The sequence below is a fragment of the Vicia villosa genome, unplaced genomic scaffold (assembly GCF_029867415.1).
Source record: "Vicia villosa cultivar HV-30 ecotype Madison, WI unplaced genomic scaffold, Vvil1.0 ctg.000233F_1_1, whole genome shotgun sequence".
Lineage (NCBI taxonomy): Eukaryota > Viridiplantae > Streptophyta > Magnoliopsida > Fabales > Fabaceae > Vicia > Vicia villosa.
The window spans coordinates 518,897-538,500 of NW_026705088.1; the positions used below are offsets into that span (position 1 = coordinate 518,897).

The 19,604-nt window shown below is 36.0% G+C and overlaps 1 protein-coding gene across 1 annotated transcript; it reads right to left on the reverse strand.

The window, feature by feature from the left end:
* Positions 1-1,456: 1,456 nt before the first annotated feature.
* LOC131625716 (uncharacterized) lies at positions 1,457-6,942 on the reverse strand. The gene is made up of 13 exons (XM_058896557.1): positions 6,724-6,942; positions 6,525-6,615; positions 6,258-6,444; positions 5,951-6,041; positions 5,481-5,519; positions 5,258-5,362; positions 5,059-5,177; positions 4,899-4,947; positions 4,696-4,785; positions 4,554-4,607; positions 2,976-3,041; positions 1,929-2,026; positions 1,457-1,825 (listed from the first exon to the last, which is right to left on the reverse strand). Exons 1-13 carry the CDS (start codon positions 6,805-6,807, stop codon positions 1,759-1,761), a joined length of 1,140 nt encoding a protein of 379 aa, XP_058752540.1. The 5' UTR covers positions 6,808-6,942; the 3' UTR covers positions 1,457-1,758.
* Between the last annotated feature and the right edge of the window lie 12,662 nt (positions 6,943-19,604).

Here is a 19,604-nt window from a genome sequence, read left to right on the forward strand (position 1 = left end):
AACAATACATATCATCCTAGTCCTATTTAAAAAATAATTACTAAAAGAACCTAATTAAGAATTTACACAAAAAAAAATTAAGAATTTACACAAGACAAACAATGTTTTGTCACCGTTTTCTTCATATAGACTCTTATATTGACTTATTTCTTAATAGCTGTATATCATAAATTTATCACTAGTTTACACTAATCAACTCCTTTCTTTTATTAAAATCAGTATCTATCTCTAAAGAAAACATGTGAGATATTGTATTGACAACTTAATAATTTTGCATGTCATACTATTGTTCTTTTATTTAAAAAATTTCCAATCAACACATGTACTAGTAAATTATTAAAAAAAACGTTACAATTATAATTTAATTTCTCTGTAGAATAATTTAGAATACGATTCAATCAACATAATCTTAAGAGAAGAGTGTTGTATTTATAGTTAAAGTTTTTTTAATTATAAGTAAAAAGTTAAACAAAATTTAATAAAAAGCCCGCGGAAAAAATCTGCTTTGTCCCGCCTCGGCCCACTTTTTAAAGCAGGCTAAACAGAGCGGGCCAACTTAAGATATCGAGTCAAAAACTTCAGTCCAGCCCGTCAAAAATGGCGAGTTAAACGGGCCGATCCAGCAGACCTGACCCGTTTTGCCACCCTTATTACTTATCCTATGTTTCATTTACTTCATATTTTTTTAAAGGTTCATGTTAAGGATACTATCATTAAAAAAATTTAATATAAAAATATAATAAAGTCATATTTAAAGTTTCGACACGTATTTCAAAAAAATATTTCTATTTATTAACTTGTGTTTTGGAATTTTTTTTTTTTTTTTAAATCATCAAACATAACTATTACGTTACACCTCATGTCAGTTTGAAGCAACAAATGTCATTTCATATGTTATTTCTGTTCACATAGTTCATATGTTATTTCTGTTCACATAGCCTGATAGGTTCTCACTACAATCAAACTTGTGCTTTACTTTCTTCATCTCTCTGTCTCTCCTTTCTCAATGATTTTTTCGATTTACATTATGTGAGATCTACAAAAACCATAAGATTTGTTTTGCACTATTTTAATTCGATTTACTGATTTTGTTTATCAGTAATATTTGAATGTTCTGATTTCTGGTTATTTAAAAAATACAAAAACTAAATTTTTGTAATAAGTGTGAAACTATTAACTTTTACTTATAAATTAATATGGAAAGTATATTTTATTACTTAGCCAGTTTAAAGTAAGAAACATAACTATCTTTGCACAACAAGTCTTCCATGAACATCCTTATTTGCAAATCATTTTAATCCTCTTGGTCTCATTTTTATTTAACTTTTAAGATCCTACCAAAGTATGTCCCAACTTTCCACTTGTAATCCACCATTATTTTAGAAAGATTAAAGATTTGGAACAAAAATATGTCTGAGTTTTAGTAGAACAAAAAAAATAGTCAACTCGGTAGGCATCAGTAAGAAACGCTACTCACCAATTCTTTACAATAAAGCTCAAACATGACATGTTCCTACCACGAGGTCTCAAACTCTTAGCAAAGTTGAATATCTTTTTGATAATACAACAACACCTACTTTTATGTACATGGTTATTTTTGGTTAAAGAACAGCCACGATATGATACAAAAATTCCGAGAATTGCATGAATACACAATGGAAATTGATTTAGCTCCCAAGAAAACAGTTGGATTTAAGGGAAGAGACCAACATGAAATTTTGTGATGACCAAATTTACAGACTATAGCCAGCAGCCATGTTACAGTTGAACTTGACCCTCGCTGCATTGCCTCTTGAAATTCAAGGCCTCCTCTGCCAGAAAGTCACTACAGAAACAATTTATATTAGTTAAGCTCAACAATATTGGAACAAGGAAATACAAGATTAAAAATAATGGTAAAAATCAAGCAACTGATACAAAACACTCACCTAGTTCGTTCAGCCATCAGGGATGGTTCCCATCTTGGACTCCATGGGTAATCAGATATAGAACGCGACTTCATAGGTGCCATTTGTGAATTAAAATGCTACAAAATAACATGAAGAACCTCACTGGTAACAATATAGGAAATAACTTCAATCTAAGTTGATAGCATAGATTATAGCTTAAAAAAGGATCTAATGTCAAACTCAAAATGCATAACCTCCCAAATCCCAATATGATGGAGGATAGCTAAAGATGTACTAGGACCCAATAGTCTGACTATATGGTCAGCTATAGAACAGCAAGATAATAACTAGCATGTACATCATAATAAACAAATATTTACATTTGTTTCCACAAACATGCTTCAAAGACTATCCTAAGTAACAAAGCAATTTTTGAGAAGAGAAGAATAATCACCTATCTTACAAACAACATTAACATGTTAGTGATTTAAAGTACAACACCTATCTCCGAGTACAGAAATCTAAAGAGTATCAATCTCTTCATCGCTGTCACTAACAACAAAAGACTATAATATAAAAACTAAACTAGACAATCACTTCACAAAACGTACTTACACTAACTAAGTGATTGAAAGAATTCAGCCCTATACAATTGGCTTTTTGCAACAAAATCAGTAAATTTGATAGAACCCCCATGTCCAATACTGCTAAGCCCAATATTGATATTGGGGTGGTTTCACCTAGGCCCATTATTTGGAAGGTTTATTCTAGGAAGAGGGGGAGCAGGAACAAGTTGGTTACACGACATGGATGTTGGTTACGATCTTTATTCCATAAATTTCAGTAGCCCTCTATTTACAGAATATGATGGTTACAATCAATAGTTCTGGTTTATTTCTTTGTAACCATCATATTCCATAAATTTCAGTAAATAAACACCTATATTCCATATCAACTTCTTGAGTTCCTATCAAAATTCCACTATAAAGAGCTTATTTATTTGCTGCTTATATTTCTATACAGTAAATAATGCTCAATCTAAAATTTTTGCACAAATATTTGAGAGAAAGTGGAAGCAAATAAAACCTGTGAACTTTGAAGAATAATAGCTGGCTGTTGCTTTGGAAACTGAGATGGAATTAGGATGTGTACCTAAGTAAACAAAATTATCAGAACTTTGGTCAAGTGCAGGGATCAGACAATTAGTAGAAGCTATGAAATGAAGAAAAATATCCATACAATTATACAACATATCAGTGTCAGCCTTAGAAGTTAGAACAAAAAACTACTTGGAAGACTAAATTCAAATATATAATTATAACACTGCAATTCATATGGAAGACCAACCCAGAAACATTGATTACAGTTATACAATTTAGCATCGATGAAAGAAACTCATAGGTAGTGTGTATCGGAAAGCAAAGAGTTAAGTGTAATTTCGAACAGACAGACTATCTATATCCTTCTTTTTTCCCTAGTGAATTTTCATGGCATTACTAGGAATCAAAGACTGAGCAACATGTTTCTATTTACAAACCAGAAATGGGGGTTGGATGAATGGATTAATGAATTCTGATTTCTAAGCATCCAGCCATAAAAATTGAACTAGTTTCAATGTCCTACAAGTAGGCCAGCCTCTAATTTCACAGGTAATATATGAATGTGATAACTATGTCTATAATACTCCTAGCAAGAATAAGTTTTGAGCATTTTATTAGTAAGTTGTGCATGATTTATGTCAATGCAAACTCGAAGGGGGTTGTTGAAATATTTACTAATAATTATCCTAGATACTACTATTTATTTTCATATTTATTGCATTTTATTATATTTCCTAAAATCATGCTTAATTTGTTGAGTGCTTTAATGTAATCTCTTCTGTAAAAGGTACACTTTATCATCGGAATAAACATACACTGAAATTGTAGAGTACTTTCAACAATTATTAATTACTATTATCCTAGCACTCTAGTACTTCTCCCTAAAACAAGTATTTGATTGCAGTTCCAACCAATGTAGGCAAGCACAAGATCTTAAGTAGTATCGGCCGGTCGGTGAAAGATCGTAAAACTAGGATCGGCCGGTCAAGCACAAGATCTTAGTATGGCACTTTTTTTTACGATCTTGACAATACCGGCAACAGAATCAATCTTGCGGTGACCGTAGCACGCTTTGGCAGTCATGGCACGTGAGAACTTACGACCTTACGATCCAGCACTCAATCTTGACTACACTGACTGGTTCCAACATTGACAGTCCAAGACATCATCAGATCCTCAAAAAGCCAAAACAATTAATATGGTTTGGGTACTCTAGGAGAAATAAGAAAATAAATGGCAAGATTAAGTATATTCTGAAAGTTATGCGGTGGAGTAAGTCAATTATACACTTTGTTTAAAATATGAAATTGTTCAACTAAGTCAATTATCTTGGAACGGATAGCATAGTTGCAAAAATCCTAAGCATATTTTCAACATCAACAGAAAAGGGCTGCCTTACCATAGTCACATATTACCTATGTCTTTAACTGACAGAACTTACCACAAATTATATGGTAAGCTCCATCATTCATGGAGAAAACATTAAAATTGACTTCCAAAAGCAAGCATATGTCACAATAAATGCACAGAAATCATGTATCAAGCAATGAGTGTGATAAATTACCAGAAATGCAAAAACTCCAGAAGCAGCCAGAAAAGTTGCCTTTCTACAAAAGATCTGGACAGATAAATCATAAATTAGCAATTAAAATGAAAACAAAGCAATTGTATCAATTTGAAAATAAGTGTCAGTCAAGGGAAAATACAGGATCGGCTTCAACTGGCCTTCCTAACCAACCGGCCAACGCTTCAATGAAGTGCCTTCTAACATCAATTAATGAAACAGCCTCAAGGACCTATGTTCAGAGTATATTTATATTAATTCAAACAAAAAACAATAATGTTTTTGAAGCACTAAAGAGTGCATATTAAATTAATAGACAGCACAGTAAAGATAATTCCAGCTAACCTGTTTCCCAAGATATTCTTCTAGATTTGGAAGATATTCTGCCAAGCACCTTTTGTAAGAGAACAACAACAAAAGCAGACACACCCTTAAAAATTATCTCAACCTTGTATATGAGTTGATTTGGGACAAAGAGAATATAACCAAAAATTGAAAAGCTTACATCCCATCCACCCAATGAGGCAGCTTGACATCATCGATGGAATATAGGGCTTTCAAGTCAGGAGAAGATACTAACTTCAGGCGAGGAGAAATATGTTTTCTCCCAACAGGATATACAACCTAGGTTTAAAATATCATAAATAGTTTGTTTGAAAGCAAGTGAAAAATTCAAAAGAATCTTAAAGAGAAAAGAAATCAACTTGCAAGTATATCTTCTGCAATAGCCTCCAGGGAGAGCCAGACACCATCTTGTTTATGTTCATGTCCAGTAGGGGCACCGCAAACTTAACCTCCCCTAACCCTAACTAAATTAAAATGTAACATCAAAGAAGTCAAGAATATTGTTCAAAGGTTACATCAATTTGCTCGACCATCGATGAGTAGATCATAGAAATAGTAGCACTTTTATTTCAGAAGAAATACCTTGTCAGTAGCAGAACAACTCATATGCATTTCTAGTCCCTGCAGCAAATGTTTTAAATTAAGTTAAAGGCTAAATAAACACTACCCACTAAATAAAGTTAGATCCAAAATTCAAACATGTGCTTTCCAATCCACACCCAGAGGAGGAAGGGCACAGACTTCACATGCTAACCCACAGTCAAATTGGATTTTCAATGCTTTTTCCTTTCTTATATTAAATTTTACACTAGCTTTTGGTTTTTTTTCAAATTCGTGTATGTTCATACACAAGTTATAATTAATATATATAACACAACTATCAGACGCGGGAACATGTCAAACTCCCATTAACTAGTTTCTTGCTCAAACACTTTTTCATTTCTTCAATGAAACTTAACACTAGTTAACCAATTTCTCCCAAGTTAACACCGGCAGTAGACATAGTAAAGCAATGAGTTGAAAGTTGAATACAAATATTAAAAATGACTTACCTCCCTGGAAACAATAGTGCTGACTTCAAATTTCAACCTATCATCATTAACTTCTCCGACACGCTTCATTTGATACAGCACATATTGATCCCTACCAAAACAGCCAAACAAAATCACCATCACCATGTGTATATATCCATTCATCCAAACTACAAAAAGGCCCGTACTGATTTGGTTATTTGAGCTTATCTAATAGCATGTAAATAGACCCTTAATTCATCTTTTGTTATACAAAATCAGTGCTTCTGCTATTACTTAATTATTATGTTAATGCAAACAAGGTGAAATCACAAAAAAGTGAAATTACCGCAAGAATTGAATAAGAGCCAAGAGACGCGTTGGGTCTTTGTAATTCCAATCGGACAACAAAGAATTGATGTTATCATCAGGCTCAAGAGAGTTTGCCATATGAAAGGGATGAAAATGTTCATCTTCCGGACCGAAAATGACATCAGGTGGAGTAGTAGGAGATTCAGCATCGTATATAACATCCCCTAAAACAAACAAAAATCACAAAACCCTAAGTTCATATTGACGAAAATGAAACAATGAATTCGAAAGAAATGATACATACATTTGATGAAGTCTAAGCAATACGGAATGACGAGCGTGAAGCGATCGATGAGTCCGAAATTGTATTTGTCGCTAGACCACATTTGATCAACCTGAGAAAGAAAGAAAGAAAGAAAGAAAAAACCCTAAATGTGAGTGATTTAGAAATGGAAATGGAAATTATGGAAAGAAAGAATGGAAGAAAGAGCGGTGGTTGTTGCCTTGAGGGGGAGGCGGGAATGAGAGAGGAGGTGGCTGAGTTGAGCGGTGATGAATGGAGGAATGTTTTCCGTACGTGCACCCATCTTTGCGATTCTGGTTCGCTTCTCTGGTTCTTTATTTCTTTCACACTTCTTTCACTGATGTGCTCACAAATCACTACTATGTTGCTAGTAGATTCTCCGTATTTATTTTCGAAATTGGAATAGTGTTTAATCGGGTAGAAGATCAATCTGACAAATTGCAGTTTAGACCCTTTTTTAGATATTCTATAGATTTTGGTCCCATTTTTTAATTTTACAATTTTTTCTTCAATTTCTAAAAATATATATTGAATAAATTATATATAATCAAGATTATACATAATATCCTTATGTGTCTCCAAATTATAAGGGAAAAAATCCAATGACTAAAACGCAATAGAGACGTCATCAGAGAAAAAAGAAGGTTGAGGGGAAAGCCTCGACGACACAGCAAAAGTATGTCGAAACCACTAAAGACAAAAAAACCGCACTCAAGGAAGTTGAATGAGGAAGAAAAGAAAATAGCCAATCATAGGCTATTTATAAGAGTGGTAAATTTGGGAAAGGACAAGTCTAAATCGATTGAAGCCCCTAAAAATACCCCTTAGCTTGAAGAGGGAAATCCTGAATACATCCCTCACCTTGAAGAAGGAGACCCTGAGTATGATCCTCTTTCAGAAGATGAATTGGTAGAGGATAACTTTGATATCGGGTCTAAAGACGATTTGGTTATCGATTGTGGCATTATGTGTGTACTACCAGCGGAATATCATCGTGTGTCAGAAGTATCAGAGGTTGATGATTACTTTGTGCAAACACGAAGCATCTAACGAAAAGCCTATATATTATAATGTCATGAGTAATGGTGTAGTCGTAGAGCGAAAAGCCATCTTCGAAAGACATATCCCAACAATGATGTGTCATCTAAAGCCATTATTCATAAGGGCAAAGGTGTACGATGTAGCGATGAACAAGGTTTTTGTAGATGAAGGGGCACTAGTGAACTTGATTCCCAAATCATTGTTTTAGAAATTGTGAAAGTCAAATGCTGAAATCCTACCCCATATGGCTGAAAATAGAATGAAATCGGCTCTAGAAGCCGAGAAATTGCAAAATATGGTGTTGGAAGCCCTGATCGACAATAAGGAAGATGGTCATTTTGGCTAGAGAACAACTTTAGAAAGTCGCAGGCTCGACTGTATTTACGATGATGAGCCTTTGGAGTTTGAGAAAGACCCATTAAATTCTACTAAGAGATGCAGGCTCAAGATCCACTCAAAGAGATAGAACTAGGTGATGGGGAAATCAAAAGAACAACTTATATAAGTGCAAAACTCGAACCAGACATGAAATTGAAACTGGTCAAATTGCAGAAAGAATACAAAGACTGTTTTTCTTTGGACTACAATGAAATGCCTGGCCTAGTTCGAAGCATGGTGGAATTGCAACTACCAATTCGTTCAGGGAAAAAGCCAGAAAATTAAAAACCTCAAAGGTTCGCCCTAAAAGTAATGTTGAAAATCAAGCAAGAGATCGAAAGGCTGCTAAATAGTAAATTCATTCGAACTGCCAGGTATGTTGAGTGGTTAGCTAACATTGTACATGTGATAAAAAATGGGACTCTTCGAGTCAGTATAGATTTTAAAGATCTGAATAATGCAACACCTAAGGATGAATATCCGATGCTCGTGGCAGAAATGTTAGTCGATTCAGCCACATCTTTCGAATTTCTAAGTATGTTCGATGGTTATTCTGAAGGATAAAAAAACACTTAGAAAGGGGGGGGTTTGAATAAGTGTAGCTTTAAAAACTTGACAGATAAAAATAAATTGCACAGTTATTTTTATCCTGGTTCGTTGTTAACTAAACTACTCCAGTCCACCCCCGCAGAGATGATTTACCTCAACTGAGGATTTAATCCACTAATCGCACGGATTACAATGGTTCTCCACTTAGTCAGCAACTAAGTCTTCCAGAGTCTTCTGATCACACACTGATCACTCCAGGAACAACTGCTTAGATACCCTCTAAGACTTTCTAGAGTATTCTGATCCACACGATCACTCTAGTTACAACCTGCTTAGATAACCTCTAAGACTTCCTAGAGTATTCTGATCCACACGATCACTCTAGTTCCTTACAACTTAATGTAATCAATTCTAAGAGTATTACAATTGCTTCTTAAAAGCTATAATCACAAACTGTGATATTTCTCTTAACGTTTAAGCTTAATCTCACTAATATATTACAACAGCAATGTAGTGAGCTTTGATGAAGATGAAGATTCTGAGCTTTGAGTAGAACAGAGTTTCAGCAAGTTAATATGAGTTGTTTTTGTTCAGAATCGTTAGAATCATTAACCTTGCTTCTCATCAGAACTTCATATTTATAGGCGTTGGAGAAGATGACCGTTGAGTGCATTTAATGCTTTGCGTGTTCCGTACAGCATCGCATTTAATGTTATACGCTTTTGTCAACTACCTCGAGCCTTGTTCACGCTGTGTCTACTGACGTTGCCTATAGTAGCTTTTAACGTTCCTTTTGTCAGTCAGCGTAGCTTGCCACTTGTACTTCCTTCTGATCTGATGTTTGTGAATACAACGTTTGAATATCATCAGAGTCAAACAGCTTGGTGCAAAGCATCTTCTGATCTTCTGACCTTGAAGTGCTTCTGAGCGTGATACCATCAGAACTTCAATGCTTCTGATCTCATGTTCTTCTGATGCTTCCATAGACCCATGTTCTGATTCTGCTTCGACCATCTTCTGATGTCTTGCCAGACCATGTTCTGATGTTGCATGCTGAACCCTTTGAGACAAAGCTTCTGAGCGCTGAATTATGCATACTCTTTATATATTTCCTGAAAGGGAAATTGCATTGGATTAGAGTACCATATTATCTTAAGCAAAATTCATATTATTGTTATCATCAAAACTAAGATAATTGATCAGAACAAATCTTGTTCTAACAATCTCCCCCTTTTTGATGATGACAAAAACATATATAAATGATATGAATTTGCGATCAGAAAGAGCAGACGGCAAAAGACAAATTACACAGCTATAGCATAAGCATATGAATATGTCTCCCCCTGAGATTAACAAACTCCCCCTGAGATAAATAATCTCCCCCTGAAATAAATACTCGAAGAACTTTAATAAAAGACTTCCCTGATTATTTCGGTAGAGACGATCACATAAGCTTCTGTCTTCAGAGAATTCATAGCTTCTGACTTCTGCTTCCATTGGACAGCTTCAGAACTAGAATTTCTTTAGATCCCTAGAACACTCACAGCTTCTGATTCCTGCTTCCATCTAGGACAGCTTCAGAACTTGAATTTCTTTGATCTTCTGAACATTCACAGCTTCTGACTTCTGCTTCCATCTAGGACAGCTTCAGAACTTGAATTTCTTTGATCTTCAGAACATTCACAGCTTCTGATTTCTGCTTCCATTTAGGACAACTTCAGAACTTGAGTTTTCTGGATCTTTCGAACATTCATAGCTTCTGATTTCTGCTTCCCTCGGATAGCTTCAGAGCTTGAATTTCTACCAACATCACTTCATGCTAGATTTGTATCAGAACATTGTTGAATGTACCAGAGCATCATCAGAGCATCTCTACATCCTGAAATGTTACAGAACAAAAACTAAACGACAAAAGTCAGCATGAACGAGTCAGAACATAAAATGTATATTCGAACACATTATATGTATCAGAGCCATATAGGCTAAAATAATGTATCAGAGCAAATAGAATTTTGTCAGAGCAAATAGACAAATATGGATCAAATTCTATTATCAGTGCTTCTGATTCATTCTTCTTTCTTGCTTCTGATTTCTGAAGCTTGACAGCACTCAGCTTGCTTCAGTTTCCATGAGCTTATTCTTTTTACAGAATAACACTTCTTATGGTTTTGCTTCTTGTGTTTGCTTTGAAGATTCTCTTCACTTCTTTATACCTGCAAAACACTTAAACCATATAGAACTTGCAGTTCTTGTTAGAAAATGTGTGGGAGCTTTACCCAGCAACTGATAGATTAATCAAATCATTTATCATTTATCTTCTCCCCCTTTTTGTCATAACATCAAAAAGAATATTTCAAAAGATTCAGATGAATAAAACGACAAATAAAATCACTGGAATGTAAAAACAAAGAAACTTTTCATTGATAATCAAAAGATATTACATGAGAAGATGTTTAACAAGCAGATGCAACAAGGAAAGAAAAACTACTAAGACCAAAGCCTAAGACCCTAGCTAAGACAAAATCTGTGCCAGCATGCCATGAAGGAGTGAAACGCATCATTGACTGCTTCTTGGGCTTCCAGGCGAGGGGTCAGGGAGACTTGGTTCTGATGCAGATCTTCCACAATCTTTATCAGAGACAACATTCTCAGCAGGTGAAAATGAAGAGATTTCTTTGGAATGGGTTGAGGGAGAGGAAAGGTTAGATGAGGAGGAAGTTGAGTCTTGAAGGAAACAAGATGAGGAAGAAGATGGAGATGATGGAGGGCTTTCACCAGGGGGTTGAAACACACGTCTAGAATAGTTTCCAGATAACATTGCTTCGAATGGATTCACCTTGAGAGGGTCATAGGTGATCTTTATCTTTTTGGGTTTGGAAGGAGATGTTTCAACAGCTTTTCTCTTTTTGTTTTGATCATTTTCATGGTTTCCTGGGCTTGATGAAGAGTTCATGATGGATTTGCAGATAATGAACAGCTAGGGTTTGATATGAATGCAAAAAGATAGAGAAGGAAAACAAAGACAGAGTGTAATAGAGCAAATATAAGAGGGAAGGAGAAGCGTTTGAAGAGTATTTAAAAGAAAATAAAGTGAAACAAATGATGGATAGCATTTAATGTTACGTGACATGAGGAGAGATAATAAAGACAAATGAGGTGACTAGCACAGTTACCTATGGTCGGCGTCCCTTCAACTGCACGCGCGCTTATCCATGAATAGTAACGACAGGTTTACCATCCCGAGATAAAACGTTACAGCTGTTTTGCTTTAAAAGAGGTTCTGAATCAACTTAGACAATGAAACGTTAGTAATAACCGAATCATAATTTCTAAAAGATTTCAATCAGAACTTCTGATTAAAAAAAAAAATCCACATTCATTTCAGAAGATACTCATACGTAAGAACTTCTCATCTTCTCATTCTGGGCATAAACCCATACTGATGTTCTTCAGAATGAACTTAAACCTATCTTCAGCCAGGGGTTTTGTAAAGATATCAGCCCATTGATGGTCTGTATCCACAAAGTTTAAAGATAAAACACCCTTCTGAACATAGTCCCTTATGAAATGATGTTTAATCTCAATATGTTTAGCCTTTGAATGAAGAATAGGATTCTTAGATAAACATATAGCAGAAGTATTATCACAGAACATAGGAATGTAACTCTCATATATCTGATAATCTTCTAACTGACTCTTCATCCAGAGCATCTGTGTACTGCAACCAGCAGCAGCGACATATTCTGCTTCTGTTGTTGATAGAGCAATAGTTGCTTGCTTCTTGCTATACCAGGAGATCAAATGACTTCCAAGAAATTGGCAACTTCCTGAAGTACTCTTTCTTTCAATTCTGTCTCCAGCATAGTCAGCATCGCAGAATCCTACTAAGTTGTATTCTTTAGATTTTCTGTAAACTAAGCCAACATTAGTAGTACCTTTCAGATACCTTAGAATTCTCTTAACAGCAGTTAAATGAGATTCTCTAGGATCTGATTGGAATCTAGCACACAAGTAAACACTGAACAAAATATCAGGTCTAGAAGCAGTCAAATATAGAAGAGATCCAATCATACCTCTGTATAACTTCTGATCTACCTTCTTACTTACCTCATCCTTACCTAGGATGCATGTTGGATGCATAGGAGTTTTGGCTTCTTTGCAGTCTAGAAGATTAAACTTCTTCAGAAGTTCCTTCACATACTTGGTTTGGTGAACATACGTTCCTTCTGATGTTTGATTTATTTGTATTCCAAGGAAATACTTGAGTTCTCCCATCATGCTCATTTCAAACTCAGCCTGCATAGACTCAGCAAACTCCTTTCCAAGTGTAGCATTAGATGTTCCAAAAATAATATCATCTACATATATTTGACAAATTAAAATATCCCTTTTAAAGGTTTTACAAAAGAGAGTAGTGTCCACTTTTCCTCTAGTGAAACCATTATCCAGAAGGAAAGAACTTAAGCGTTCATACCAAGCTCTGGGAGCTTGTTTCAATCCATACAACGATTTCTTTAGTTTAAAAACATGATTAGGAGACATAGAGTCTTCAAAACCAGGAGGTTGATGGACATAAACTTCTTCATCTATATAACCATTTAAGAAGGCACTCTTAACATCCATTTGATAGAGAGTGATGTTATGTTGAGTGGCAAAAGAAATTAATAGACGAATAGATTCTAACCTGGCCACTGGTGCAAAGGTTTCTGTATAGTCAATCCCTTCTTGCTGACTATAACCCTGAGCCACGAGTCTGGCTTTGTTCCTTACCACTTCACCTTTCTCACTGAGCTTGTTTCTGAAGACCCATTTTGTACCGATTATATTGAATCCATCTGGTCTAGGAACAAGATCCCAAACATCATTCCTTGTAAACTGATTCAGTTCTTCTTGCATAGCAATTATCCAGTCTGGATCTTCTAGAGCATGATCAACAGAAGTTGGCTCGATCAAAGATACAAGGCCTAATTGACAGTTTGCATTGTTCTTAAGGAAGGCTCTTGTTCTGATTGGATCATCCTTCTTTCCAAGAATGACATCTTCTGAATGATCAGAGATGAGTTTGGATGATCTTCTGACAGATGGTTCTTCAGAAATGCTTAGATTCTCCAGAGAAGCTGATACTTGATCTTCAGATTCTTTGCTTCTGAGAAGCTCTGCTTCTGATGCGTTGCTTCTTGGCTCAACAACTTCTGATATATCAATATCACAATCTGCAAAATTATCAAACTGCTTTGGTTTTTCAGAACCAAGCTTATCATCAAACCTGATATTGATTGATTCTTCTACAATCAATGTTTCAGTATTGTATACTCTGTAGCCTTTTGAGCGTTCAGAATATCCAAGAAGGAAACATTTTTGTGCTTTGGAATCAAACTTACCAAGATGATCTTTAGTGTTCAGAATAAAGCATACACATCCAAAAGGATGGAAATATGAAATGTTGGGCTTTCTATTCTTCCACAATTCATAAGGAGTCTTATTTAGAATAGGTATGATAGATATTCTATTCTGAATATAGCATGCAGTGTTTATTGCTTCTGCCCAGAAATGCTTAGCCATATTGGTTTCATTGATCATGGTTCTGGCCATTTCTTGCAGAGTCCTATTCTTTCGTTCTACAACTCCATTTTGCTGTGGAGTTCTAGGACAAGAGAAATCATGGGCAATACCATTTTCTTTGAAGAATTCTTCAAAGGATCTGTTCTCAAATTCACCACCATGATCACTTCTGACCTTTATGATTTTACACTCTTTTTCAGATTGAATCTGAATGCAGAAATCAAAGAACACTGAATGAGACTCATCCTTGTGTTTCAAGAATTTTACCCATGTCCAGCGGCTATAATCATCTACGATGACTAATCCATATTTCTTCCCTCTGACAGATGCTGTTTTGACTGGGCCAAACAGATCAATGTGCAAGAGTTCTAATGGCCTTGAGGTAGAAACAACATTCTTGGACTTGAATGCAGGTTTGGAGAACTTGCCCTTCTGACATGCTTCACAAAGAGCATCTGATTTGAATTTCAGATTAGGGAGTCCTCTGACAAGATCCAGTTTGTTAATCTGAGAAATCTTTCTCAAACTAGCATGACCTAATCTTCTGTGCCAGACCCACTGCTCTTCAGAAACAGACATAAGACAAGTCACCTTCTGACTCATAAGATCTTGCAGATCTGTCTTATAAATGTTGTTCTTCCTCTTGCCTGTAAATAGGATTGAGTCATCCTTCTGATTTACAGCCTTGCAAGACTTTTGATTAAAGATTATATCATAACCATTGTCACTCAATTGACTGATAGATAAGAGGTTATGTGTTAATCCTTCTACAAGAAGTACATTAGAGATGGAAGGAGAGTTACCAGACTTTATAGTTCCAGAGCCAATTATCTTGCCCTTCTGATCTCCTCCAAACTTGACTTCTCCTCCGGACTTAAGCACCAGGTCTTGGAACATAGACCTTCTTCCTGTCATGTGTCGTGAGCATCCAGAGTCCAGGTACCACGACATGTTGTGCTTTGCCCTTTTTGCAGCCAAGGATATCTACAATAGGAATAATCTTATCCTTAGGTACCCACATCTTCTTGGGTCCTTTCTTGTTAGATTTTCTCAAGTTCTGATTGAACTTGGGTTTAACATTGTAAGCAATAGGAGGAACAGCATGATAATTTTTAATGTGAGTTTCATGATATTTCCTAGGTTGTGTCACATGCTTTTTGGTGTGTGTTATGTGAAAACTTTGAGCATGTGAAGTGTGCCTAATATCATGGGAGTGGCCATACTTGAACTGATCATACAATGGCTTGTATGTGAATTTCATTTCATCAACAGGTTCAAGTTTGTATGGGGTTTCACCCTCAAAACCAATGCCGACTCTTTTGTTTCCAGACACAGCATATATCATAGAAGCTAGCTGACTTCTGCCAATACTTCTAGATAAGAACTTCCTGAAACTTAAATCATATTCTTTCAGAATATGGTTTAGACTAGGAGTGGATTTTTCTGAATCAGAAGGAGATCCAACATTATTGGATAATTTTAAAAGTTTTTCTTTTAATTCAGAATTCTCCAACTCAAGCTTCTTTGTTTCAAATTCAAATAGCTTTTTCAGCTTTTTGTATTTGAGACTAATCTGAGACTTGAATTCCAAAAGTTCTGTTAGACCGGAAACCAACTCATCTCTAGTAAGTTCAGAAAATACCTCTTCAGAATCTGATTCTGATGTAGATTCTGATCCGTCATCTTCTGTCGCCATCAGCGCACAGTTAGCCTGCTCATTTTCAGAGTCTGAATCATCTTCTGACTCATCCCAGGTTGCCATAAGACCTTTCTTCTTATGAAACTTCTTCTTGGGATTTTCCTTCTGAAGTTTTGGACATTCATTCTTGAAGTGTCCGGGCTCATTGCATTCATAGCACATGACCTTCTTCTTGTCAAATCTTCTGTCATCAAAAGATTCTCCACGTTCAAATTTCTTTGAACTTCTGACGCCTCTGAACTTCCTTTGCTTGTTCTTCCAGAGTTGATTTAGCCTTCTGGAGATCAAGGACAGTTCATCTTCTTCTTCAGATTCTGATTCTTCAGGATCTTCTTCTCTAGCCTGAAAAGCGTTAGTGCATTTCTTGATATTGGATTTTAATGCAATAGACTTACCTTTCTTTTGAGGCTCATTTGCGTCCAGCTCTATTTCATGGCTTCTCAAGGCACTGATAAGCTCTTCCAGAGAAACTTCATTCAGATTCTTTGCAATCTTGAATGCAGTCACCATAGGACCCCATCTTCTGGGTAAGCTTCTGATGATCTTCTTTACGTGATCAGCCTTGGTGTATCCCTTGTCAAGAACTCTCAATCCAGCAGTAAGAGTTTGAAATCTTGAAAACATCTTTTCAATGTCTTCATCATCCTCCATCTTGAAGGCTTCATACTTCTGGATTAAAGCGAGAGCTTTAGTCTCCTTGACTTGAGCATTTCCTTCATGAGTCATTTTCAAGGACTCATATATGTCATAGGCCGTTTCCCTGTTAGATATCTTCTCATACTCAGCATGAGAGATAGCATTCAGCAAAACAGTTCTGCATTTATGATGATTCCTGAAAAGCTTCTTCTGATCATCGTTCATTTCTTGCCTTGTCAGCTTTACGCCACTGGCATTTACTGGATGTTTGTAACCATCCATCAGAAGATCCCATAGATCACCATCTAGACCAAGAAAGTAACTTTCCAGTTTATCTTTCCAGTATTCAAAGTTTTCACCATCAAATACCGGCGGTCTAGTATAACCATTGTTACCGTTGTGTTGCTCAGCAGAGCCAGATGTAGATGCAGGTGTAGACTTTGCAGTTTCATCAACCATCTTTTACTGAAGCAATTTTCTCTTCCTGAATCTTTTCTAAACACGGTTAAGTGCTTGCACCTTAGAACCGGCGCTCTGATGCCAATTGAAGGATAGAAAAACACTTAGAAAGGGGGGGGGGGTTTGAATAAGTGTAGCTTTAAAAACTTGACAGATAAAAATAAATTGCACAGTTATTTTTATCCTGGTTCGTTGTTAACTAAACTACTCCAGTCCACCCCCGCAGAGATGATTTACCTCAACTGAGGATTTAATCCACTAATCGCACGGATTACAATGGTTCTCCACTTAGTCAGCAACTAAGTCTTCCAGAGTCTTCTGATCACACACTGATCACTCCAGGAACAACTGCTTAGATACCCTCTAAGACTTTCTAGAGTATTCTGATCCACACGATCACTCTAGTTACAACCTGCTTAGATAACCTCTAAGACTTCCTAGAGTATTCTGATCCACACGATCACTCTAGTTCCTTACAACTTAATGTAATCAATTCTAAGAGTATTACAATTGCTTCTTAAAAGCTATAATCACAAACTGTGATATTTCTCTTAAAGTTTAAGCTTAATCTCACTAATATATTACAACAGCAATGTAGTGAGCTTTGATGAAGATGAAGATTCTGAGCTTTGAGTAGAACAGAGTTTCAGCAAGTTAATATGAGTTGTTTTTGTTCAGAATCGTTAGAATCATTAACCTTGCTTCTCATCAGAACTTCATATTTATAGGCGTTGGAGAAGATGACCGTTGAGTGCATTTAATGCTTTGCGTGTTCCGTACAGCATCGCATTTAATGTTATACGCTTTTGTCAACTACCTCGAGCCTTGTTCACGCTGTGTCTACTGACGTTGCCTATAGTAGCTTTTAACGTTCCTTTTGTCAGTCAGCGTAGCTTGCCACTTGTACTTCCTTCTGATCTGATGTTTGTGAATACAACGTTTGAATATCATCAGAGTCAAACAGCTTGGTGCAAAGCATCTTCTGATCTTCTGACCTTGAAGTGCTTCTGAGCGTGATACCATCAGAACTTCAATGCTTCTGATCTCATGTTCTTCTGATGCTTCCATAGACCCATGTTCTGATTCTGCTTCGACCATCTTCTGATGTCTTGCCAGACCATGTTCTGATGTTGCATGCTGAACCCTTTGAGACAAAGCTTCTGAGCGCTGAATTGTGCATACTCTTTATATATTTCCTGAAAGGGAAATTGCATTGGATTAGAGTACCATATTATCTTAAGCAAAATTCATATTATTGTTATCATCAAAACTAAGATAATTGATCAGAACAAATCTTGTTCTAACATATTCTAGATACAACCATATTTTTATAGCAGAAGAAGATGTGCCCAAAATGGCTTTTTGATGCCTAGGTGCTTTAGGGACCTATGAATAGGTACTAATGCTCTTTGGTCTAAAAAATGCAAGAGCAACCTATCAAAGGGCCATGAATTCAATGTTTCATGACTTTATAGAAAACTTCATGCAGGTGTATATTAATGATATAGTTGTCAGTCAAGCCTTCCTCTAAAAATGGTCATTTAGACCATCTTCAACAGTACTTTGAAAGGAGGAGGAAATATGGATTGAAAATGAATCCATTAAAATGTGCTTTTTGTGTCCATGCAGGAGATTTTCTATGGTTCGTTGTGCACAAAAAAGACATCGAGATCAATCAAAACAAGACAAAAGTTATTTTAGATCTCAAGCCTCCTACAACAAAGAAACAACTTCACTCTCTATTAGGAAAAGTAAACTTCTTGAGAAGATTTATATCCAATTTAAGTGGCAAAACAAAAGTTTTCTCGCAATTACTTCGACTCAAGGAGGAAGGTGAGTTCTAATGGGAAACGAGTAACAAGAGCCCTTCTACAAGATTAAAGAGTATTTGCCAAAGCCTCCAATTCTACTTCCTCCAAGTAGGAACAAAAGTATGAGATTGTATATAGCTGCGTCAGACTCGACCATAGGCATTACGATAGCACAAGAGAATGATAATAACGTCGAAGGAGCCATATATTACCTCAGTCGAGTATTAGTTGACGCTGAAACTAGGTATAACACAATAGAAAAGTTGTGCCCGTGTTTATACTTTTCTTGTACAAAATTAAAGCAATATATAAAGTCAGTTGATGTGTATGTTTCGCCTTATTTCGATGTTACTAAGCATATGTTGTCCAAACTCATTTTGCACACTCGGATTAGAAAATGGGCACCTGCATTAACTGAGTACTCCTTGACATATGCGCCTTTAAAGACCATGAAAGGACAGATAGTCGTAGATTTTATAGTAGACCATGCGATAGTCGAGCCATCCCAAAACTTGGTACGTGAAACCTTGGAAGTTATACTTTGACGGTTCAAGCCACAAGAACAGGACTGGTGTTGGGATTTTAATAATTTCTCCTAAAGGGATCCCAGATAAAATTTAAATTCAAAGTTGAAGGGTTCTGTTCGAACAATGAGGCAGAAAATGAGGCTTTGATCAATGGTCTCAATATCCTATTGGATTTGGGGGCAACAAGAGTCGAAATTAAATGTGACTATGAATTGGTAATCAAACAAATAACAAAAGAATACAAGTGTATAAAGAAAACTTAATAAAATACTTTGCAATCTGTTTACGCTAGAAATTCGTAAACAATCACTAGTCCTCCAAAACGAAAGTTGTTGGCTGCTCGCAGGATCGACTAGATTGATCCTAGAACATGGTTTGGTTTTTTAGATTTTGTGATGTTCGTTTGGTACATATCTTT